Source organism: Drosophila erecta, unplaced genomic scaffold (assembly GCF_003286155.1).
Source record: "Drosophila erecta strain 14021-0224.00,06,07 unplaced genomic scaffold, DereRS2 tig00000246-arrow-arrow-pilon, whole genome shotgun sequence".
NCBI lineage: Eukaryota > Metazoa > Arthropoda > Insecta > Diptera > Drosophilidae > Drosophila > Drosophila erecta.
Genome location: NW_020825214.1, coordinates 578,056 through 603,529, shown reverse-complemented (window position 1 = coordinate 603,529; position 25,474 = coordinate 578,056). Strand labels below are relative to the sequence as shown.

Genomic DNA, 25,474 nt, shown 5'->3' with positions numbered 1-25,474 from the left:
AACAAAGCACTAAACTTCCCTAAAAGAGTATTGCATTCTAACGGTGACCGATAGCCGCGGGTGAAACAAATATCGTCCGGAATGAGCACTAAAAGAGGGAAATCTGACCCAGTAGGCGAGGTTGGTAGTCCGGGAGGGGTAAAACATTGATAGAGTGCATCCACGCACACTATGATAGGAGCGATGCGCTGGCCTTGGAGTTGGTTCTCGACCTATGGGAGAGTAATGAAAGAAGGCAAACGTGAGTCCGTTCCGAATGGAACCTAGAAATAGGAATAAGAAAATTTACCTGGGTTTCAGAGGGGCAGAACCGCCTTCCAGCGGACCCGGGATAGCCTCTTTTGTAGCCGGAATTGTTCCTTTCTGCACTCAGGAGAGTTTTTTCCTTGATCCAGATACCCACGTCGATCCTAACCTCGAAGGCTAAGCCCAATCCCGCAGAAAAACCAATACAAAAAAAATTGATGCGGCAATATTCATTTAATATTTAACAAATACATACATATATTTAACAAAAAACACAACTAAAAGCAAAATGTAAAACAAATCGCAGGGAGTCCAAGCAACAAAATTAATCTTAAAAATCTAATTTATACAACATATATACAACGTATATATATCCTCGAGGAGACCGATCTTATGTGGGGAGTATTGAATAAAAGCCATTCAACCCGTCTCAGCCGCTTGGAGCTTCAAATAGGCAGGCAACTATGAAATGAAAGTGAACGTTGAATTATTCCATTCCATATACATATATGTATATATATATATTTACATATATTCGCATACCCGTACAATATTTTCGTGGCGTCATCTTCCTGATTTTTGCGTCGCTTTGGTTAAATTTTTGCTTCGGCAAACGGCGATGAAATACTAAAATTAAAACAAAATTTTTAATTAGTAAAAGTGGTTTAAAATGGTCAAATAAGTAAATATTATAATGATGATGAAGTGCTAGAGTCCATTATTTTGGGAGGAAAAGATGAGAAGATGATCCGGTAGCCATGAAAATCCGATGGAAAACATGCCAGGGAGATCCGAGTGAACATGGATCCGGACCTCAGGATCAAGACCCGATATATAATATGAATAATATGATATGAAAAAAACAAAGCAACAACACCACCCCAACAGAGAACGTGATATTGTTCTTGGTCGAGACCGGACTATTTATAACAATATTTGAAACACACAACCAACCGGAAATTGAGACTACATTCCTTCCCACTTCGATGCAAAAAATGCCTCCCATTCCGTTCATCTAGCACTCAAATGCAAAAGCTCAGGGACGTGTGCAAATTGCTTAGAACAAAAACACTCAATCGAAGGAACCCTTTATACTTCTGTGAACAAAACTCATAACAAAAACCAAATCCACCTATTAAAGGATCCTAGTAATAATACAATGGAACATTAAAACGTTATGCAAATAACTACATCCAACTCCTTATTTGAAAACAAGATAGAATGCTATAGTCGAGTTTCCGACTATCAGATACCAGTTACTAAGCTAGTGAAAGTGCGAACCATAAATTTCTTCATTTTCTGGAATATTTGGAATTTTCAAGACCAATTAAAAATGAAAATGTTGCTTGGCAACGTCTTTTAACAAAATTGCCTAACAAAATTGCATGCCTAATCTCAACTTTCTAGCTTTTATAGTCGGGAACACTTCTTTCTGATTGAGAAACATGAACCAGCGTCAAGCTTTAACTTATTTTCGTTAGTGTATTACAAAAATTCTTCTAAATGTAAAATATGAGAACACCAGTATTATCCCTTTATTTCAATTCTTTTCCTTCGTGTTCTGTCGAAAAATAATCATTTTGAAATTATTATTTCCTTCAATAGCGAATTTCCGATTGTGATTATATAGCTTTTTTCAATTTCTTTCATACTTCCCGTGTTACAAGCACTTGGTGAAAGGCTGTACCAGAATATTTAAATTACAATACTTTCGAGGGCGTTACCCGTTTATACATGTATACAATTTATGTATATGATTTTGATTTTTTAAACATATGTACATATATGTGAGGAGGACACAAGCCAACACTTGTATTTTATCGATATCGAAGACAACGCAGAATATAACTCGAGGTACTGCAATGTGTCAGCTGTTTTGAGTTAATTCGAATGTATTATTTGGATTTATTGTGTAATAAATCTATCATAAAGTTATATTGGTAAAAAAAAAAAACAAGTTTTATATGTTATTTAAATTACGTTCTTTAGTTATTAGGTCCCAAGTAAACGGGCATAAAAAGTAGAAAATTCATATAAATTCCTAATTATATGAATGTCGGTGGGTCAACCCTATAATCTAAAAATGTCATTATCGATCACGGCTGTTATCGAAACATTAAATATCTATCGTAATGATTTTAAAATTTAAAATATAAGAGTAATTGGCAAAACAAAAATGGAAAATTCCTTAGAGGAAAGTAAATTTAAGGATCCGTTTGATGAACTGTTAGACTCCAATACGTAAGAGTAAACCCATTTAATTCATTACAATTGAAATAATAGATTTGCTTCTAGGAAACTGCGTAAAATGAATATTGCTAAACAAACTGTAAGAGTACCCTATAACATTGACTCCAGTGTTGAAAATAGCAGCTACATTGAAATAATGGGATCAAATCACGAAAACGAACCAGATAGCTCAAAAGAAATGTATTGTCCCAGTGATTCTATATCAACTCCTTGCGATAAACGATTGGGCGCAGCTTTATTTAATTGCGGCCTCTCTCCAATAACTCGCTTAAATCTTGAAGGTTTTGAAGCCAGTAGTGACAAATGCCCTGATACTAAAGACGCGAATTCAAATGTATATTTGAAAATACCATTTCTAAACATAAATGCTAGCCCAAATAAATGTTCTAATTTCGGAAAACGGCGATTGAGTAAGTCAAATAAGATGGATACTGTTGTGCACCCTTCGATCGTATTAAAGCCGGGAAAGTGGCGAAAATCGCTGAACAATTTTATTCGAACAAAAATAACTGAAATAACTTTCAGCAAAAAAGTAGCACGAAGCTCAATATGCCAAGATCGAAAGTCATTAGTTTTAAAAGGCGAACAAAAATTTGAAGATAAATTCGAGGAAGAAGTTCTGAAATATTGCGATCAGTGTATACCACTTCCGTTTATTGCCGCATATGAACAACATAAATTGTTGAATACTAAAAAAATAGGTGAAGGGGCTTATGGAGAAGTATTTCGTTGTTCAAAATATCAGAAAGGATTGGAAAAACACGTCTCTAATATAGTATTAAAGGTTATACCTTTGGAGGGTTCTATAGAAATTAATGGAGAAAAGCAAAAAACATTCAGTCAAATTTTACCAGAAATAATTATTACTAAAAAAATGAGCAATCTTCAAAGAAATAAAACTAATTCTACGGATGGATTTGTAAACATACACAAGGTAATTATTTTAGTGTTTTACGATTACTTTCGAAAAAATATTTTAAACAAGGAGGAATCACTTTCCTTTTTAAACATTTGTACACTGCAGTGGCTATGAGATGCATATCAATACATACATATTTCTAAGATTTACTTATTCTGACTCATTGACTCATTACTTATTCATACTCATTCGCGAGTTCTAACTAATTAGCTTAAACAATGTTACTTATGTATTTCAGTATTTATGAGGTATTTAATATCTCTTCAAATTAATATGATATAACTTATGGCATTTTTGAGCAACTATAGAAAATTGGTAATAGCAGGTTATGTATTCGTCTGTATGATGTTTAATATACATACATATGTATGTTATTGCAAAAGTGGCATTGAATAGATGGTGGTTGGAAGAATTTGTTTACAGGGGTTTATCTTATTTGTTTGCACGATTTGCGGTATTTATAATAACATTGAACTCTTATTGTTGTCAGCTATTCTAAGCTTGTTTTAATACATACATACTGCTGCAGTCAAAATAATAGTAGTACCCACAGAGGTTTTCAAAGAATCCAAAAAAACTCCTTTCAAAACGTGTTCACAAATTTTGTTTTTATTTTTAATGAAACTTAACTCATCGTAGATAATTTGGATAATTCATAAGACTTCAGAAAGAAATTAATATGTGAAATTTCTACCTAAATTTGATCGTTCAAAATAATAGTAGTGCATTTTTTAAACAGCAATAAAACATTTTAAGTTTAAATGATTAAATCTATATAAGAGCCCTATTTTTAATGTTTATTTGATTATTTTGTTGAATGTCCTTTGTTTGCAATCATGGACGCACAGCGCTTATGCATGGAATCAACCAAATTCTGGCATCTCTTTACAGGAATAGAGTTCCAAGACCTTTATACAGCTTCCCAGAGTTCAAAGCTATTGCTCGGATTTATTTCTGAGATTGCTATCTTATTAATTCACACAGTGTTTGCCACGCCCCCTAGACTCGGTACTAAATATCAATACTCTTCATTGAGTACCATCTAAACACCATCTAAAAATGGTGTGAACTGGTAAAAAAAACACAAGAGTATTGTTAAATACCAAAGTCCTGGCTAAAAAGCAATTAAATTTAATTATTCATGTCAATTTATCTGGCACTACTATTATTTTGACTAGGTCAAACAAGTGAATCTATGAAATTGAAGAACGTAAAACAAGAAGAGAACCGAACAAAACTTTACATTCTTAGAGAATAGATAATTACAGTTACAATTATAATAATTACAATTTTTCACACAAATAGTGAAAAAATTATTAAAATATGTGAAGGAATAGAGGAAATAATGAGAAATAGCGTGTTCCTTCACCGGCACTACCATTATTTTGACCGCAACTGTTACCTGTTGAATGTGTTGTTATCAGTTGAAAGTGGAGTTTATAGGATCCTGGGGTTAATATGGGGAATTTGTGACTGCTTTTGCTACGTCATCGGCCAATTAATTTCCTGAAATACCAATGTGGTTTGGTATTGTCTATAATTTTAGCACTTTGATCATAAAACAAATAACGAGGTAATTAAATTAAACTCACCAAATTTAGTCATTCAGCGCGTTTTATGAAAATAATAAATTTAAGATATTGTATTTTCTTTTCTATTTGCACAACTGCACATGGTTTTGACACCTGATCTACGTTTAACAGAGTTTCAGCGACATATAGCACAGTACATAGTGTCAGGTGTTCTAAAGTTATGAGCGTATGAAATTTAGACATTCAAAGCTGGTTTCCCAAAAAACTAGTTGGGTTTTCCAAAAGTGGAGTAGGCGTTAGTCAAACACATAAAAAAAAAAATCCATAGTATGGGCGTAGCAGCTGTTAGAGGTTTGTGGGCATGGCAACGCTCGGAAACAAACTTACGTCACCAGACTCTACTTGCCTCATTTTTGGTTCCCAAGATCATGACAATCATACGGACAGATAGATGGACGGACATGGCCATCCTGATAAAGAATATATACATTTTATAATGTAGGAAACGCTTCCTTATATCTGTTACATACTTTTCAATGAATCTATTATAGCCTTTTGGTCTACGAATAACGGGTATAAATACATGTTAGTTTTCATATTAGTTTTCCTCAACTTTATGTGAGGTTCTCATAAAGATGTAGACCTACAGTTTCTCTTATCGAGCTGTTTAACAGAAAATAAAATTTATTTTTATAATATGGGTTTTCATTTTATCTTGAAATAATGGATAGCCCCAATAACTTTATTTTTTGTTTATGCTTGAACTATGTTGTGTGTTTTAGCAATAAGAAATTTGTTTTCTTGTAATCTGGTGTGTTCCCGTTCAAGCTATTTAAAGCAAAAAATTTAAAAGTTTCCAAAAATCATTAATCATTATTAGGTGGTAAATCATATCGGCAGACTTTATTTTCATTTTTAGCTTGTCGAATTTTTGCTTTATGTAAGTTTGTTTTTATACACTTTTATGATTGATTTGATTTCTATTGGGTATTGTTCATTAATATGTTTAAAGTAAATGAGATTTTCATTAATAATATATTATTCAATAATTCTAGTTTTGTGTTCCACTAGGGAAAGTTCAAGGGCTGCTCAGGTTTCTGGGTTCAGGGGATAGAAGAATTCCCTTTACACTCCATAGATTAAAAGGATACACTAGCTAGCACACTAGTTAAAAAGTACGTAACGTTTAAAGTATATGTCGGAGTATAAAGATTATGCATGAACTTGAATTATTTCATCATATTATGTTTTGCGTCTTTGCATTGTGGTTGTCCGTCGTTTTTCTGCAAGTACCGTTGGAGCGGGGTGACGACGACGCGTCGCCTGTCTAGTTGCACGACGATGCGTCGCGACGTTGCCGCCGAGTGTGGTTCGAGTTTTCGTATAGGCTGTTAGAAAACGAGCAGGGCAGTATGCTTGAGTGATCGCCTGTGAATAGTTCGAAACGCGCTGCGCTCTAATGGGAGACGAAGAGAATTCGACATCAGAAGTGGGATCGGGCCCTATACCTTCAACAGTAGATGGACCATGGCGTACTATTATGGAACTACAAAATACAAATTTAATTGAACTTGTGCGGGCCATACAAACAACGGCATCTGATGCGGGGCAAAGTAAAGCGGTGCAACTACCCAAATTCAACCCAGACAAGGCAGGCGCAATCGCTTCATCGTGGTGTAACACCGTTGAAATTATTTTGAAAGAAATTGCATTAAAAGGCAGCGCGCTGGTAGTGGCATTAAGTTCAGCACTAGAGGGCAGCGCTTCGCAATGGCTCTCCCAAGTGTGTTACGTTGACATGACCTGGCTCGAGTTTAAAGAACTGTTTATCCATCGCTTTGACACTACAGAAACACCAGCCGCCATGTTTCTAAGTATGTTGTCTAAACGACCGACTGACGGCGAATGTCTTGCAGTCCATGCAAGCCGCAGTGGTAACAGAACTAACGACGAAATGGTGCCAAATGGAAACGGAAGAAATTGCTGTGTCCGTCACTCTCGCGTTGCTGGCAAATGTTGATAACCGTTTGCAGCGTTTAAGTTTTACATGAAATGTTCGAACCAGAGGCGATTTACAGTCCGAATTGAATGCGTTCACTTTTAATAAACGGAAAAATGGTTCCACGGAGCAAAAAACAGAAACTTATTCTAAACGGCAAAAGCAGTCATCTATAGAGTGTCATTTCTGCGGAAAATTCGGACACAAAATGATTGAATGCAGATTTAGGAAACAACAAAATCAGTTTGCCAACGACAAAGAACGACATGACAGACACGATGGTCATCAACGCGGAAAATCAAGTGTAACTTGCTACAAGTGCGGTAAACAGGGTCACATATCTACCCAATGTGCAAAAAAGGAAGCTGATGGGAGCAAAACATCCAAAAAGAAAGATGTAAAGAAAAAAATGGTTCGGATAGGCTTTGTGTTGACTATAGGGAGTTAAATTCAAACACAGTCGCTCTGCCACTTATACAGGATCAAATAAGTAGACTTCGAGGAGCTTATTATTTTACATGTTTAGATATGGCTAGTGGTTACTAGTGGTCAGTATGAGCTTTTATCTATGCCTTTCGGGCTTAAAAATGCGCCGTCGGTATTTCAACGTTTAGTATTGCAAGCGCTCGGGGATCTTGCAAATTCTTATGTTATCGTCTATATGGACGACATCATGATAACTGCATCAACACAATGTGAGGCGTTAGAAAGATTACAAATTGTTCTAGATGTTCTGACAGAGGCCGGGTTTTCATTCAACATTACGAAGTGTTCCTTCTTGAAAACATCGGTTCAATATTTAGGCTACAATGCTAGTGCTGGCGAAATTCGCCCAAACCCTCAGAAAATTGTTGTGTTGACTGCTCTCCCGCCTCCAAAGTCAATTTATTGGAGGCAATTTATTAGGCAATTTATTGGATTAGCAACTTATTTCAAACAGTTTATTTTCACAGTTGATGAAACCGTTAAATTTTTTAACGTCAGACAAAAATAAATTTATTTGAAGAGTGGAACATGAACAGATACGGAAAAAGGTTATTTCTACTCTTACTGATAAACCAGTCCTTGTTATTTTTGTTCGGACATAGCCGAAATCGTGAGCAAATTAAAAAATTGTTCTCTTGCTGAAGATATTGCGAAAACCTATGAACTAAGGGCAGAAGTTCTTTACCGAAAAATACAGAGAAATGGCAGAACACGCTGTTTACCAGTGATACGGCGTTCCTTCAAATGGTCTGTTATAATAAGAGTCAATAATTGTCAACAATATAATTGAGTCAATAATGCATTTAGGTTGGGAAAAGACACTAGATAAAGTTTACGATTTTTAATGGTTTGACAATATGTCAAAATATGTTAGAAAATTTGTTGACAATTGTATCACATGCAAAATGTCCAAATCAAACTCAGGAAAAATTCAGGCCGAATTGCATCCAATCCCAAAAGTCAATATTCCTTGGCACACTATCCACATCGATATAACAGGGAAATTTAGTGGCAAGAGTGACCAGAAGGAGTATGTTATTGTTCAAGTAGACGCTTTTACCAAGTATGTCTATCTTAGTCATAGCCTTAAATTAGACAGTGAGAGTTGTTTGGAGTACCAAACCGAATAATAGCTGACCAGGGAAGGTGTGTTACGGGTGCAAAGTTTAGTCAATTCTGTTCAGATCAGAAAATAAACTTGCATTTGATTGCCACCGGGGCTAGCCGAGCTAATGGTCAAGTTGAACGAACCATGAGCACCTTGAAAAATATGTTAACGGCGGTTGAAACTGGAACGCAGTCTTGGCAGGACGTGTTAGGGGAGGTGCAGTTGGCAATCAATTGTACAACTAACCGTGTGACGAAGGCAGGTCCTCTTGAAATGTTATTGGGAAAGGTAGCACGCCCATTAGGATTACTTCCACCTGGTGACATAGAAAATGATGTTGATCTGTCAAATGTAAGAGCACAAGCTGAAATTAATGTTTTAGCCACGGCAGTTTATGACAAAGAACGATTTGATAAAAATAAGGCAAAAGTTCTTAGACACAAAGTAGGAGATTTTGTGCTACTTAAAAGCGAAGAGAGGCATCAAACCAAGTTGAGTCCAAAATTCAAGGGGCCTTTTGAAATAATACAGGTTCTGGAGGGTGACAGGTACACTTTAAAGTCCTTAACCAATAAAAGAAATTATAAATATGCACATGAAGATTTGAGAAAAATGCCAGAGGGGCAAGTGCCCGAGGAGGTGAATGTGTGGGAAGAGAGCGAAAATGAAAATGTTGAAGCCACTGAAGAAAGTGAAGCACACCAATAAAGGTGATGAAAGATTTACTGCTGGCCAAAGAAAATGGCAGAGTAACAAGACCAGATAAGTAATGCAAGCACAAGTGCAAAACAAACTGATGTTTGTTTTGATCATGGCGTGTGGGGCATTGAGTTTGTAATGTTGAATGAAGAAGAATAATTGATTTTGTTAAAAATTACATTATAGTAAGAATTATGTAAAGATACTGGATAAGAAGGCTTGATACTGTTTTATGAAATTAACTTGATAAGGAAATATTAAATCTTTTGTTTATAAAAACAAAAAACAAATAAATAATAATAAAATTTAAAAAAAAGACAATTGAATGGAACACGAGGTCGTGTTAGAGTCAGGATGGCCGTGTCGGAGTATAAAGATTATGCATGAACTTGAATTATTTCATCATATTATGTTTTGCGTCTTTGCATTGTGGTTGTCCGTCGTTTTTCTGCAAGTACCGTTGGAGCGGGGCGAGAACGACGCGTCGCCTGTCTAGTTGCACGACGATGCGTCGCGACGTTGCCGCCGAGTGTGGTTCGAGTTTTCGTATAGGCTGTTAGAAAACGAGCAGGGCAGTATGCTTGAGTGATCGCCTGTGAATAGTTTGAAACGCGCTGCGCTCTAATGGGAGACGAAGAGAATTCGACATATATATATTCTTGATCACGATCAATTGCCAAGTCGATCTGGCTATGCACATATGTATGAACGCCTCGATCTCAGAAACTATAAAAGCTAGAAGGCTGAGGATTCCAGAGACATAGACGCAACGCAAGTTTGTTTCCAAATGCACCGCCCACAAACCGCCTAAAACTGCAACACCCACACTTTTGAAAAGTGTTTTGATATATTTTCGTTTCTTTATTAGTCTTGTAAAATTTTTTTAGCTTTTTAAATTTCTATCGATTTCCAAAAAAAACTTTTTGGCAACGCCAAAAACTGTGACCCCCACACTTTTTTTTTCATTCTATTTTTTTCCCCCAATTTCTACCGATATTCCAGATAATGCTGAAATTACTCGTTCGCACTTCCATTAGCTGAGTAACGGGTATCTGATAGTCGTGATAATCGACTACAGCATTTTCTCTTGTTGTTGTCGGTCTAGAAAAGCGATAACAAAATCGCTGCTTTAGACAAAACTCGTATTCTAAATTTTATTATTTCGTTTTGTTTATCAAGACGATAGCTTTTCAGTTATCGGAAAATTAAATAACCTAGTTATGTATCTGGTGATAAAGTCTTTGAAACACCGATCAAGAATGCTTTATATATATATATATGTATATTATATATAAATATTATGTATATACATATATATTATATTATGTATTATAATAAATCGATTCCGGTTTACGACGTTAAGCTAACTGTAAGTTGGAAACGTTAATTAAGGCAAATCAAATTCAGGACATATAGAAATAGACCAAAGACACTAGAATAATAAGATGCGTAACGCCTTACGATTTTTATTAGTACAAATTACTAGTATACAAGTTAAAAAAAATGCATACTTATGTAAATGACCAATTTTCAGTATTTGAAATGTAAATATTATTTTGTTGAATGTTTTTGTTATATTCTAATTTGATATTTTTAAAAACCTCGCAATTTTGGGTAGGTAAAAAGGCGCGTCAAGTTTGTTGTTCCTTTTAGTTCCTCTTAATCCGTTTGATTAAAGCTGACAAATACATTGAGCTCATCGTTTTCAACTATTTTTCCAAATTTTAATAATATATCCGTATTTGTATTCAATAAAAGTATATACGTAAAGTTCAGCTAGGAACGGTAGCTAATTCAACTAACGAATATTAAAATAACTTCTTTAAAAAAAAACAAATAGTCACGGCGTCAATTTTTAAAAAATATTTTATTAGATCATATTACAACGAAACTGACCAAACTGACAAAATTGATTTTGAACTTAAAATCGTCTTCTAGCAGAACTACGCACACATGCACACTTTTTTGCTTACTGTTTTCACTAACACAACCAAGTGAATTCTATTTTTATATTTTTATGCTCTCAATTTTAAGCGAGCAGGAATTCCTCTCGAATTATTGCCGCCACCAAAAAAGTGGCTGCATAGTGCAAAACTGTCTTAACGCAAAAACGCATCTTATTATTCTAGTGTCTTCGCCTAGACTCTAAAAACCAAAATTTATTGGTAAGTATTCCAGTTATGTAAAAAAAGAATCACTTCATTTCGTGTCTCATTTGGAAACCATTAAGGGGTATCAAGTCAGTGAGATGAAAATGTAGTGAATTGGTATATGATAACGAATGCCTTATTTTTATAAATAATATTTCAACTTACGACGAACTGATTTTTTTGGTTACGAGGCTAGGTCAGAAGATTTTGTATGTTCGTCCCAACAAAATTGATATAAACATGATCACCCGGTTATCAGTAAGAACACTTTGCAGTTTTCTTTTTCCATGATCTTTATTTTTCTCGTGGAATGATCCGCAGCGGATGCTCGACGACCTTGTTTCCGCTGTCCTGCGTCTCTCGTTGTCCTGGGTGTTGAGAACCTGGGCAAGGAATTTATGTCGTAGACAGACTCCAGATAGCCAACGGCTGCGATTTCCAGACTATCACCGGGTGAACTTACAACACGATAACCCCACGTCACCTTCAACCGCTCGCGCTGGTACCTCGACCGGTTTTCACGACCGCTTTAAGGACTCGCCAGGTTTACGCCACGCAATCTCTGGAATAGTCGACCGGCTCTGCACCACATCTCGACGGGATAGTGTTTGCCTTTTCAAATACTATCGGATTCATCGGGTCGACGCCAGGGTCTGATTTCGATTAGTTCTGGAGAAAGGGATCTCAATCTGCTCGTGCTCTATCAAAATGCAAGAGTACAAAATGTCAAGAGAGTGTACGTTTGCATCTCATTCCGCTACATAGATATAAGCACTATGATAGTTTAGAGTTACCACCACCCGAAGACAATCTATCTAATCCTTTAAATCAAAACGACATTGTTATGCCATGTCACTGAAAGTATATGTAATCTTCAAAGTCTTACGATCGTATAAAGGGGGCGTACGTAGCAAATCGTTTAAATTATACAAAAACTCGACTATCACGAATAAGTCGTAAAAGTTCGTAAAAAATTGGACCGATTGTTCAGCGGCTAAACCCAATTACCCATAATGACGCTGGTACTTGGTGTAATTTTTAATTGTTGCGGGGCGGTTATCAAATGCTCCGATGCCATTTCATTTCCCAGTAGGAAGTGTAGAACATGTTTTTTCATAACTCTTTTTATAGTGGAAGTTATTCTTCTACAAACAATCTTGTAACCTTCCCGTTCAATGACCCTGAAAGGGATATATTTAGCAACAAGTATTCCAGAATATTTATATTACAATGCTTTCGTACAAGTTACTTAGATGTTGCTGAATGTTGCTAGATACTTTACAGAAGAAATTATCCGGAAAACTTCTATTGAGTGAATGTATTTCAACTAATAATAAAATTATTTAACTACAATAAGTCTGTATAAATTGTATAAAATGTAACTGTATTAGAAATGATTAATAGCTAACAAGCAATCAAACACAAGGAGAATAACATAAAAAACAAACAGAGGCACACCAGGAACACCTGAGCTGGGCGCAAGCCCTGCCGAAACTAGGGAAACCGGACAAGTTTCAGAACAACTACCATTTATGGTTGAAAAAAGATAATAAATTTTTTAAGAGGTGTGGGCTTAACAGCAGACTTTATTTTTGGAAAATCGACAGAAATTCACAAGACTAATACAAGAATGAAAAAATATCAAAACTTTTTTCAAAAGTGTGTGCTTGTGCATTCTAGTTTCTATAGTTCCTGAGATCTAGACGTTCATACAGACGGACAGACATGGGTTTTAGCACGGAGAACCTTTATAAGGCAGTTTAGATCTCTTGATTTTAGATGCGTCATTATGCGTCAGATGCGTCATTATATGTTTACCCCAGGCGAGCCGCTTGTCCAGGGGAATACTTGAGTATGTTGCTTCATTGTGAAATGCACGTGTTGTTCATAAGCAAGGGCGTACAGCTTTGTTTAATTAGGGAAAACGTAACCTGTTTCCTGTTTCTGTTCATTTACTCGTATGCGCCAATTTGCAAGCCAATGCAGCTATAATAAATGTCGTGCTAGTTGCATCGTAGCTTTTGTTGGGCATCTGGATCGAGTCGTCACCGTGACCGATTTATTCCATTTTTTAAGGAAGTGTCCAATTTTAGTATTTGCGTTGAAGAACGAGCAGATGTATAAAACTGCACACTTTGGGGATCGATATCATTTTCGGGTTTCTTAAAACGAAGCCACGCTATTGTTCATCCTTTAATTAATCTTTAATGACTTGTTTTTTCGCTCGGCAGAAATTCTATGGGATCTCGTGGTGCGGTTAGAGGTGGGAGAGCAAATGAGTTGGTGGCTGGATTACGTTAAAATATATTCTGAGGTGATTAATGAAGGTTCTTGCTCTGTCCGTACCATTACGAGACCAGTTTCCGGTTAAGTTACGCAGGGCTCCAACAGTTTCTGTTGGTTCCTGTAGATTCCTGTGGGCTTTCCACAGTGAGTTCTTTGCGTTGGTGGGCGTAAGTTTCTCGATGTACCGTAGTTGTACATCCACTTCTTTTGTCTTGAGCGCTTTAGAAAATCTCCGAGAAGCTGCCTTTAGTCTAATCTTTGCGCCAAGTGTCACTCTCGTCAAAGTCGTCGTTTTCGAGCACAAACAGTTCAGTATCTCGGCTTGTCCTATTATACTTTGAAACGTGGCCGTCTGGTGGACGCTTTTGCAGCTGCAACTAGTGTTGATTCTAGAACTAATTCTAGAACAAACTGATCAATATTACTCGTTTACCAAGAGGCTATACAAATCCGACTGAATGAAAATCCTGGTATTTGGAAATTTTATTTGTCAGTAAGGTGCGTCTCTGAGAGTAGCATGACATCAATGTTTTCGTCGGTTAAGAACTGAGCTAGTTCTAGCTTGTGCCGCAAAACGTCATTAGCGTTTTTTTTTTTTTTTTTTTGGGTAACATATGTACATTCGTTAAAATGCCAATCAACCAGCTTAATTGCTATAATGCGTTAGGGGTTCGTTGAATTGGCTCTAGTGACGGTTGATCTGTTCTTTGGCAGAGGGAATATGGAGGTCAATTGCCAGTTATCGTTTCTGATGTAATTCGCGATTACAATCATTTGCAGCACCCGGTTTTTAACTCTTAACTTTTATGACATTCGAGTCTGAGGTAGTGTCCCATATTTGGATGCAGTGGGTCATTGAGAATAGCAAGATTTTGTTGTTTAGGTTGAGCTTGCTTGAGTAGCCAGTTGAGCTTCTTAAGCCTTGCACATGTGGCTGCTAATTTCGTTGTGTGCTGTTTCCAGGTGAGCCTCTTGAGTAAACATAGTATACATACATACATATAAAACGGAACCCAGGATACTTCCCTGAGGAATGCCAGCACGAACTCTTCTGATGTTTGACCTTTAACCTTTCACCTTGACCATAAAGCGAACATAGAGCTTCGATTAGGCATGTAAGATTTCAGGAGGCGAAATTGGCCAGTCGGGAGTAGAGATTTTAACTTATAAATTAAGCCATCACCACATGCGGTCAAAAGCTTCCTTATTATGTTGTTTTATTAGAAACGAGCAAGCAACACAATCTAACATGCATGTAATCTTTAAAGCTTTGCTGTATCGAAAGCACAATCGCTTCAATGTTCCATGTTCCCGTTAGTGTTTGTTTGATTAATTGTTCGCTGAACGTTGGCTGTGTCTGCAGATGACCCTGATCCCTGATTTTAGTTCAAAAGGAAAAGTTGGGAACTATTATGTGATCGGCAGACGATGCGATGGTGGTTGTTGTCGGTTGCATTACTGTGCGAATTGTTGGTGTGGTATGATCTCTAAATGAAGTCACTCGTTTCTTAGGGCGATTCTTAATATCCTTGTAAGCAAAGCAGCCTTGGCAGATTGCTGTAAAAATACCACTATTGTTTAATTAAACTGTCGTTCTTGTTTCACGTTACTGTGAACATCGCTGCAAACGATGCAGATGGATTTTAGGGTGTATTACGCTTGTGTGGCATTCGGCTATTATTCTCCGGTGCAGTAGGAACGGTAGCTTATAAATAAGATGTACTTCGATGGTTCCACTTTGATTTTGAAGATTGGCTGCGGCTTTTTCTTCCTGTTAAGAATGTTGAAGGTTTTGGCGATTAAGTTTTCAGTTAGTGCCTCTATAATTTGTGTGGCATTCGGCTATTATTCTCCGGTGCAGTAAGAACGGTAGTTTATAAATAGGATGTACTTCGATGGTTCCACTTTGATTTTGAAGAGTGGCTGCGGCTTTTTCTGGACACAGTTCTTTGTATCTGTTTTGTTTCTTGTAATTTGTGCTTTCAAGGGTCGGGTGGGTGACATGTTTTGGTTGTTGCTGACTCAGCAGAAGAATACTGGCCATGCATGCATTTCGTGCTGCTACTCACGTGCCGACGTCGTTTGCATGATTTGTACAAGTTAAGTCTAATTCCGGTTTTGCAATCTCTCGCCACTGCTCACTGACACAGATTCCACCTCTGATGTCGGGCTGCCATTTTATCGTCATTCATATACTCAAGGTGCTTTCCACATTTGTGGTGTAAAACTCAGATAGGTGTGGAACTCAATGAAGTGGGTCTTAACCAAATGGATACAAATTTATTTACAATAACATTTTTTTTGTGTTTAGCTTCATGTCAGTTAATAATCAATATAATAGGTTGGCAAATATCTCCCTTCCGCTTTTTTGCTCTTTATTCAAAGCTTTATAAAAAGTGTTACAGTGATCGGATTTAGTTCAAATATCCGCCGTTTTGTTCGATAATCTGTTTCCATCTAGACGGCAACTTCATAATACCTCCCTCGTAGAAGCCCCCCTCCTTATTTGCGAAGAACTCGGACAGCCACTTTTCACAAGCCTCTTTTGAGTTCAACTTTACACCACCAAGGGCATTCGCCATGGACAGGAACAGGTGGTAATCACTAGGCGCTATGTCCGGGCTATATGGTGAATGCGATAAAACCTCCCATCCGAGCTCCCGTAGCTTCTGACGAGTCATCAACGAAGTGTGTGGTCTGGCGTTGTCCTGGTGGAACACTACACCCTTCCTGTTGGCCAATTCTGGACGCTTCTGGTCGATCGCCTGCTTCAAGCGGTCCAGTTGTTCGCAGTAGATGGTAGAATTAAGCGTCTGGCCATATGGGAGCAGCTCATAGTGGATGATTCCCTTCCAATCCCACCAAACACACAGCAAAACCTTCCTGGCCGTCAATCCCGGCTTGGCCACTGTTTGGGACGATTCACCGGCCTTCGACCACGACCGTTTTCGGTTTTTTGCGTCAAATCATGAGGCACCCAAACATCAAGCTTTTTTTTGTATCCAGCCTTCTGCAGATGGTTTAAAATGGTTTGGTGACTAACTCCCATCTCCTGGGCGATGTCACGAGATGCCACATGCCGGTCTAACTCGATGTATTCCATGATTTGATCGGTATTTGTCGTCACAGGTCTTCCGCCGGCTGGCTTATCCATGGTGTCGTTTTCACCGGCTCTGAATCGTCGAAAGCATTCCTCCGCGGTTCGAAGTGATAGAGTACCATCCCCCAAAACACCATTAATCTCACGGAACGTTTCTCTAGCGGATTTGCCTTTAACGAAGGAAAACTTTAAAATAGCGCGAATTTCGGCGTTAGTGAACTCCATGTTTACACGTCTATAACTGTTGAACGCAATATCCAAACTAATCATGCATAGCGTCGTTTTGTAGGTTATGTCAAGACCTTTCAAATTATGTATAGTATTGATACGAGCTCTGTAGCGCTTTGTACATAGCCGCGAAATTCAAAAGACAAAAAGGCGGACGGGAGATATTAGTCAAACTAATATAAGAAATAAAATAATAAAACCTATGTTATTATTAATAGAAAAAATGGGAGTTATTGTAAGCACGGCTTGAAATAAAGGCTACCAATCCAAATAATTTTAAAAATTTAGACCTATTAAAAAAGCTATGGCAGAGATATGTCCGATGGTTGCACAATTGCACAAGATATATACAAAAATGAAAAAATAAAAAGTGTGCCGTGACAGTTTTGTGCGGTTTCTAGGCGTAAGAGTGGGCGTGGCAGCATTTGGAAACAAACTTGCGCTGCGTCTATGTCTCTGGAAGCTGAAAGCATAATCTAAACATTCTAGCTTTTGTAGTTTCTGAGATCGAGGCGTTCTTACGGATGGACAGACGAACATGGCCAAATCGACTCGGATATTGATCCTGATCAAGAATATATATACTTTCTATGGTCGGAAACGTTTTCTTCTGCCTGTTACATACTTTTCAATGAATCTAGTATACCCTTTTACTCTACGAATGACTGGTATAAAAATTAATTAATTATAACGTTATTCAAATGATATACAAATCAATCCTTACAAAATCGAAATCTGCAAAGTAAAGTGTGAGTAAATTTACTAAACTTTTTTTAAGGTATCACTAGTCAAAGGAAAATACCCACAACATCTTATAAAGCTGTGGGAAAAATATGACGAGGAAAAGGGATCTGAAAACGACCACCCGAAACTTTTTGGAGACAATCAACTTTTTGTGGTCCTAGAACTGAAGTTTGGAGGAAGTGACATGGCGAATTTTCAATTTTTAAATTCCGAGCAATCATATTACGCCTTACAACAGGTATACATATGCATTCTAAAAATATAATATTTAATTTAATAATTTTATTTATAGATTATTCTAGCGCTTGCTGTTGGTGAAGAAGAGTATCAATTTGAGCACAGGGATCTTCATTTGGGAAATATATTAATTGAATACACCAATAGAAAGCACATAATTTTTACATTAAAAAACAGAAATTTAACTGTGCTTTCAAGAGGAGTGAAAATGACTATTATTGACTATACTCTTTCAAGAATAACAATTAATAACTGCTGCTATTTTAATGACCTCTCAAGTGATGAGGAACTTTTTCAGGCAACAGGGGATTATCAATATGATGTCTATCGAATGATGCGGAAAGAATTAAAGTAAGTAAACCAATCAAAACACACAATTTTTCTTCAAATATATTTGAGAATGAAAATATATGTAATAGACTGTGGATAAAGACATAATAGTCTTGGCTCACGCCAAACGACATCCAAATTTTATTTGTAAGAGAAAGTGCCCTGGGTCCTATTACTGCAAAGTATTTATTTTGCTTGGTCGCGCTGATGGTTCCTACCTGGTAATTCTTTTCTGTAATATCTCCTGGCCAACACGCATTACCTCATTCAATCGACAACTCAGCTGAACGTTTGGAATGGACATCGACAACCCTCTAACTGTAAAACAACATTAGGCGTGCTAATTTTGAATGATATTATGCACTGAATTTTGTAATTATATTTAGCAGAAAACCTTACTGAAAACAAAGGAGAACGCCATAGTTGAGTTATACAATTACCGGTTCCCCCTTGCTCAGCTTAAAATAAAATAAAATATGCACTTCGAGATCTCTATAACTATAAAAGTTAGAGACATAGAAGCAGCGCAATTTTGTTTCCAAATGTTGTCACGCCCACTCCTACGCCCACAAACCGCTCAAATTTGTCACGCCCGCAATTTTGAAAAAGGTCATATTTTTTCATTCTTGAATAGATCTTGTAAATTTTTATAGATTTGCCAAAATCGTATTGTTACGACCACTCCAACTCCCACAAACCGCCCAAAACTGTCACGCCCACACTTTTGAAAAATATGATATTTTTCACTTTTTTATATATATCTTGTAAATTTCTACAGATTCTATAGACGTTAAATTGCTCAATAAAACACCTCCATCGACTTCTTTGCCGATTAAAAGAGTTAAAAAAGAGGTTTATTTATTCCCGTAATGTTCTAGGTCTTCCTAGAAAAGCCAAGCTACAACTAAAAGCTAAGCACCATGTGTATTCATAATAACATAATGATCCAATTCTAATAAGTGAGGGTATGTGTGGGTATATGTTGTAAATAATCATTTTTTTATTTTATTTTGTTTTAGGAACAACTGGTCATCGTTTTCACCAAAAACAAATATCCTATGGCTTTCATATGTTATCGTTAAGTTACTGGATAGCGTGAAATATAAAAGTATCAATACGAAGGTTCACAGGATGTACATTGATAAAATAAAGGAATTGCAAAACATTATAATGACATTTGAAAGTGCTACTCATTGCGTAAATCATCTGTTTAATTTAAATCAAAATGTATGTATGTAGTTATTGAAGTCGTTGGATTATTAAAAAAAATCAAAGTATATATCAGTTTAAGAACATGAAAAATAAAACAAGTCAGGTTCTTTTTTCATATTACCACTTAATGTTTATCCGGACAGAAGGACTAACAGACCAACGAGCAGCGAAACGTCAATCAATAAAAATAATTTTAGTACGGATTCGATAATCAGCTGCAAAAATTTAATATCTATTAAGTTTACGCGACCCAGCGCTGCGTAATTTTCACCAAACATTGCATTGGATTCGCGTCATGTTTATTTCCGAGTACAACTTTTGTTTTTTTTTTCACGATGTTTTGATCGTGGTTAATGACAAAAAAAAGAATGTTTATAGCTGTTACAAGGTAGAAGTAAAACACAAGCCAGTCAGGACCTCGACTCCTGCTAAGAGTTTTGATGTTTATTTAATGTATGCTTCGTATCGTAGTCCAAGTTTGCGTTTTAGACTACCGACCGGCTTTCCACCGACTAGTAACCCATCGAAATCGAGTATAGGCCTAAGCGAAACCAGCTTGCTTTTCTGTTGAAACGGCTTGCCCCGGCTAAAAAATCCATACTATCGCCAAGTGAACCTGCTTAATACTTCCCAGATGAAGTACAGTTCCCGAGTTAATCTCCTCCACTTAAAGATGGCCTTTTAATAGAATAGAATATGCAAATGTACGAAAAATGAATGTATGATAGTACGCGATGCAACTTATCGAAAGAGTTAAGGAATTTGAAGATAAATTGTCAATGCAAACGGTTCCAATTAGAGCAGCCGAACGGTGCTCTGGCAGATCCTTTACCGTATATTTAACAGGGACGGCTAATTCGACGAGCTTTGCGAAAGGAATGGAGACCCGTTAGTCCAAAAGTAATGCTCCAGCAATTTTCTCGGGGTACAACCTCGCGACACAACGTCTGCCGGATTTTCCTTGACGCTTACGATTAGCTCGGCCAATAAAACCGCTGCGGAAAGGGGTTATCTTGAAATTTTTAAGGCCTTTGGTTGAGCTACTTTTGACTTGGCACAGAGCAGATGGATTTTCGATTCACTATTAATCTTCGCTCGCAAGTATAAGCACGATCCATAAGATAATATGCTAGCATCGCAGAATCCATGCAACTCAATGGAAGCCCTAGGCTTGATGACCTAAAAATGTGATTGACTGCTTATACAGCTCACACTTGTCTAGATTCAACGTCAATCCCTCAATACTTGTAAAACTCTCTCTAGTTTTTCGTACATCTCACCAAAAGTTTGGCGGATATCGTCCATGTAATGCGTCATGTCGCCTTTCTTCACACACTTCTGTAACTTTGCCATGAGTGTGCAGAATGCAGCAGGTGCATTGTTTAGCCCAAACGGAAGACATTTAAACTGAAATAATCCATCCGTGGTGATGAATGCAGTAAGCTTTCTGCTCTCTGGTTCCATTTCAATCTGATAATATCCGCTATTCAGGTCTAGTGATGAAAAATATGCGAAACGCTTCGCTTTCTTTATGCTTTAGCGCTTGTGATGACATCTTGTCCAAACAACAAATCTTCATGCAACAGATTGTCGTCGGCTATGTAAGGCTTGGCTGTCACCATTTTTCCAGCGATTTCGATATCCACTACCATAGCTTCGGTAAGGATACGTGAGCCTCCACATAGGCCAACAATTTTGATGAAGCACTCCTGCAATTGATTTGCGAATTATACTGGCTTGGCTTCCAGTATCAATGAAAACATTATAGCCTTTCTCGTTGATGTGGATTAAACGTGTGAACAGCTTGTCCTGATTGGATGCGCCCAAACGCATCACCTGTGTGGCTTGGCGAATTACATCGGTGGCATGAAACTTATTTCATTTGGAGCAACGCTTTTTTTTCCTCTCCATTGGGCATGAATTAGCAAAATGCCCGACATCTCCGCAATTGAAGCATGAATCTAGCTTCTCTTGGCTTTGATTGCTTCATCTCAGTTTCCAGTCGTACCTCAAAAATACTGGATTTGGGTAAGAACTCTTTCTTATTTGTATTGGTCCTCCCTCTAGTTATAAAATATGCCTCAGTAGCGTCCCGAAACTCCTTCACCGACGAAAAATTAATGCTGCAATACAGTTTTGCAACTCTCTGTGCTGTAGACCCGCTCTAACATATCGGATTACTGCCGATCACTAAGCTTAAATCGCACTCCAAGTGCTGACATACGGATACAATACTCCTTTACGGTTTCCTTCGATCGTCTGGTTGCATTTGCCATGTTGATACGAATTTCTGCCTCGTCCGGCTCTGATCCGAATTCCTCTCGTATTGCTGCCTCAAAACTGTTCCATGTTGTGTGTAAAATCGAGCCACATTTTGGCGGGACTCTTCAGCTTTGTGTGTATAGCAAGACGTACAAGTTTTTCGTCCCATTGATACGCATCTACCACTTTGTTGACACGATCGATGAACTGATTCACGGTGATCAAATTGTCATCTCCGGGGTCATAATCTGGTAAGGTATTCGCAATTTCCTTAACCGACGCTTGTCTACCATGGCTGATCGTCGCTTGATCTCCAGGGTTACGGTTGATAAAATCATCTATGTCAATTTCATCTTCCCGTTGCTGCCGCTGCTGCTGCTAATTAGCTGTTGGCATATTATTGACAAACAGGATGGCACAGTTGATGGCGAATTGGTTGGATAGTATCTGGAGGGATGTCCAAATCATAAATCGGCCTTAGCAGCCATTATCAAGACCCTGTTGATCATTCTGATGATGACACACTTACCGCAATAGTAAAGCGGTTTTGGGAATTTGAAGACATAACTTCGTCAAAGCCATTTTTGTTGCAATGCGAATACTTTCAATGCGAGCAACTATTCAAAAAAAATTGCACTCAACTTGGAAATTGTCAATACTCTGATCGCCTGATTCCTATTGCCTGGCTCGTCATCGTTTCTGGAGTTTGGAAGCTAGGCCCTAAAAAAAAACAGTATTCAGCAGTTTTACGGGAGTATATCGATCTAGGCTACATGTCTCTTGTAACAAGAACTATCGGTACCAAAATTCTTTCTGGAGAGCAGGAGAGTCCGAGCACAAAGCTTCGTGTCAGCAAAATTCAGCAAAAAATCTTTAATGTACTGCTTCGCTTTCGATTTTTTAAAGAGGGCCTTTGTGGAGATATCTGCAAGATTTACCGTCATAATCTGGTTAGGTATTCGCATTTTTCTTAACCGATGCTTTTCTACCATGGCTGATCGCCGCTTGATCTCCAGGGTTCCGGTTGATAAAATCATCTATGTCAATTTCATCCTCCCGTTGTTACCGCTGCTGCTGCTGATTAGCTGTTGGCATATTACTGACAAACTGTGCCATCATGTTTGTCAGCGTCTTCATTTGCTGTTGTAGTTGTGAAATCGCAGCCGCCTGTGCTGCGAATGATTCTTCTTGTTGGGTCATAATTCCAACTGCTTGTGGCAAATCCACTTCTTCCGAAATGTTTTGCGGTTTCCCCATCATGTTGCATTTATATTGCAATGGGGTTGATAATCCGTGATACTGTGAGTCACAACAGCTGCGAATGGAGCACGATAGCTTGTACCCTGTGCTTGCGCAAGAATATCGAATGCCTTATCAGAAATCGAGGTTTGCGATCTTCTATGATTCAAATTCAGTTGACTAGGCATCGACAAGGCATAAGTGCTCCAATTCTATTTCTTACGTAGACAATAGCAGTTGGAAGCAACACATAATCGATCGACTTAATAATATATTTGAGGTTTTTTGGTGGAGGGCATGATAACTAATGGTCACGTTGCAATGATGAATGAGGACATAATACTACTGCTGATAAATTAGATGGCAATGGCTCAAAGAGCTCAAGTTTGGGTCGCATGACGGAAATGAAGATGAGGTGGATGGTGCGGATTGGTCATGATTCAAGTGCAAGAATGAGTGGTGCTTCATCCGACAATATCTGCAGTGAGTCGACTTGTATTGCTGCAAATTAGGCCCTTGCGCAAACAGTTAAGTCAAAGGTGCAACTTCTTTGCTTATCTATATCATTCGGACTCAAATTTAAAAATCGAGAACCCTTTAGCAAATAATGATCCCTCGCATCGCAAAATAAACATAACGGTTTATTTGAGCGAGTAGCAGAAGCAATACTTGTATTTTGTTTATATTTGTGCAAGTTTTTTCCCACTGGCCTTGTGTTTGAGTTAACAAGGCTTGATCCAAGTTTTCATCCTCCTCCTTTTCTGAAAAAAAGAATCCTAAGTATCCCAGGTAGACAGCTCATTGATTGATAAATCCTCTTCCCATTTTTTCCGCAACCTCTGATCCTGTCAGTCTGATCCACTGAGCTCCCAAAGACCCGTTGATTAATTCTTTTCGACACATTTTAAACAATAATGCCTAAAAGCGTATAACTTTATTATCAAATCGATTTATCAGTAAATTCATAGGCTTTTTTTTAATTGGCATTCGAGGGTTGCCTAAACTCGACAGCAGATATTGTAATTTTTTGTCATTAGCTCATCATCATTTCCGATGACCGTGGTGAAAGTTGCGAGAAAATCCGGCCAATCAGAATAGCATCCATGAAAACGAGTAATTTCCAGTTTTAGCAACCGAGGTTTCCTCATTGTTAGAAATGTCAATAGATGTTGAATTGCCAGTAGCTGAAGTCAGCAGTTGCGACTTGCGATGAGCAGCTTGTCCTCGGTTTAGCTTCGCATTCACATCCATGAAAACTGCGGAAAATTCAAACCGATGGTCTCTCGAGATGCCCGTAAGATCAAATTTTTCCAACAATGTCTGCGCCGCATCAAACGCCAAGCTTAGGGAATTGATCCATTCCACTCGCGCTGGTAAGTTAGCTTCATCAAACTGATTAACCGAATAAGGGTTATAATAAAATTTCATCGAGTTCATTTGTCGCAACATAGATTGGGACTTGGCTCGGAAGAAGTCCACTTCACTTGGGGATTCATTTTGAGCCTGAACCGAGTTTTCCACATCAGACATATTCCAATTACGATAAATAATAAAATAAAATAAAGTTACCGAACGCGTCAGAGGCAACAAGTGTCAGCGAGATGCAATGGAACCGTTTACTTTGTTGTTGTTTTTGCCGGCAACTTGCCTGCGTAGCAATAGCGAATATAACTGGTAAACGATTGCGGTAGTTACTCTGTAGTTCCATCAACCGGTGAAACACCGCTCAGACAAAATGTTTATGGGGAAGGCAACCAATATGCAACCCTTAGGGTTCTAATTTATAAGAAATAGGTTCTATCAATGTATATGTGTGCCCTGATTTATTCGGAGATGCAGACCAACTAGCGAAAGCTTGGCTTCAAAATAATTAGTTAGTTGACGGATATCTAATTCACCTGTGGTAACTCGGCTATTTGGTATAACATTTATAAACTTTGGATCATAGGTTTTCCATATTTCTGCAAGTTCAGCTCTGTCGGTCTTATTCAGATTGCCACCCCTATTTATCGAATCCATATAATTCATATTAGCATTGCTGACTGTGTATCGACGGTATTTATTTTATACAAAACAAACTCTTTGGAAGTTATTGTCACACCAAACCGTACTTTAAATATTTGTTCATTAAACATACATGAAACATATTTTCTAAAGCAAAATTAAAAATCTTTACTGTAGCTAGAATTTGCATTGTGCATGATGCGGAGCATTCTTTATTCTTTTCCCATAAACTTATCTGCTAATTTTTCTTTTAATAGGTAAATCAAAAAAGTATAGAACGGGCTCACCCATTTGGTACGAATTCTCTCTTGGATCGATGACGGTAAACATATCCACTTGCTTCTCAGCCTTGATTGACGATGGTGTGCATTTTGTTGCAATATGGCCCAGCTGGCCGCACTTGTAGCACTTTAAAGTTGACATGTCCCTCTTTGGAATAAAGT

General features: G+C 37.6%; 1 protein-coding gene and 1 long non-coding RNA gene across 4 annotated transcripts; one reads left to right on the top strand and one right to left on the bottom strand.

Moving 5' to 3' along the window:
- Positions 1-553: 553 nt before the first annotated feature.
- On the bottom strand, positions 554-5,343 carry LOC113564624. Of its 3 annotated transcripts, none has more exons than XR_003408153.1 (3): positions 5,008-5,343; positions 790-873; positions 554-708 (listed from the first exon to the last, which is right to left on the bottom strand). It is a non-coding gene; the product is annotated as an uncharacterized LOC113564624 (long non-coding RNA). The 3 variants fall into 3 exon arrangements; XR_003408154.1 differs by having other exon boundaries at positions 796-873; positions 5,008-5,342; XR_003408152.1 differs by having other exon boundaries at positions 776-873; positions 5,008-5,341.
- Positions 2,325-25,366, top strand: LOC26526443 (putative serine/threonine-protein kinase haspin homolog). The gene is made up of 6 exons (XM_015157317.2): positions 2,325-2,487; positions 2,542-3,430; positions 17,782-17,985; positions 18,040-18,335; positions 19,334-19,541; positions 25,289-25,366. The coding sequence occupies exons 1-6, from the start codon at positions 2,423-2,425 to the stop codon at positions 25,349-25,351; spliced, it is 1,725 nt and encodes a 574-aa protein (XP_015012803.2). The 5' UTR covers positions 2,325-2,422; the 3' UTR covers positions 25,352-25,366.
- The last annotated feature ends 108 nt before the right edge of the window (positions 25,367-25,474 follow it).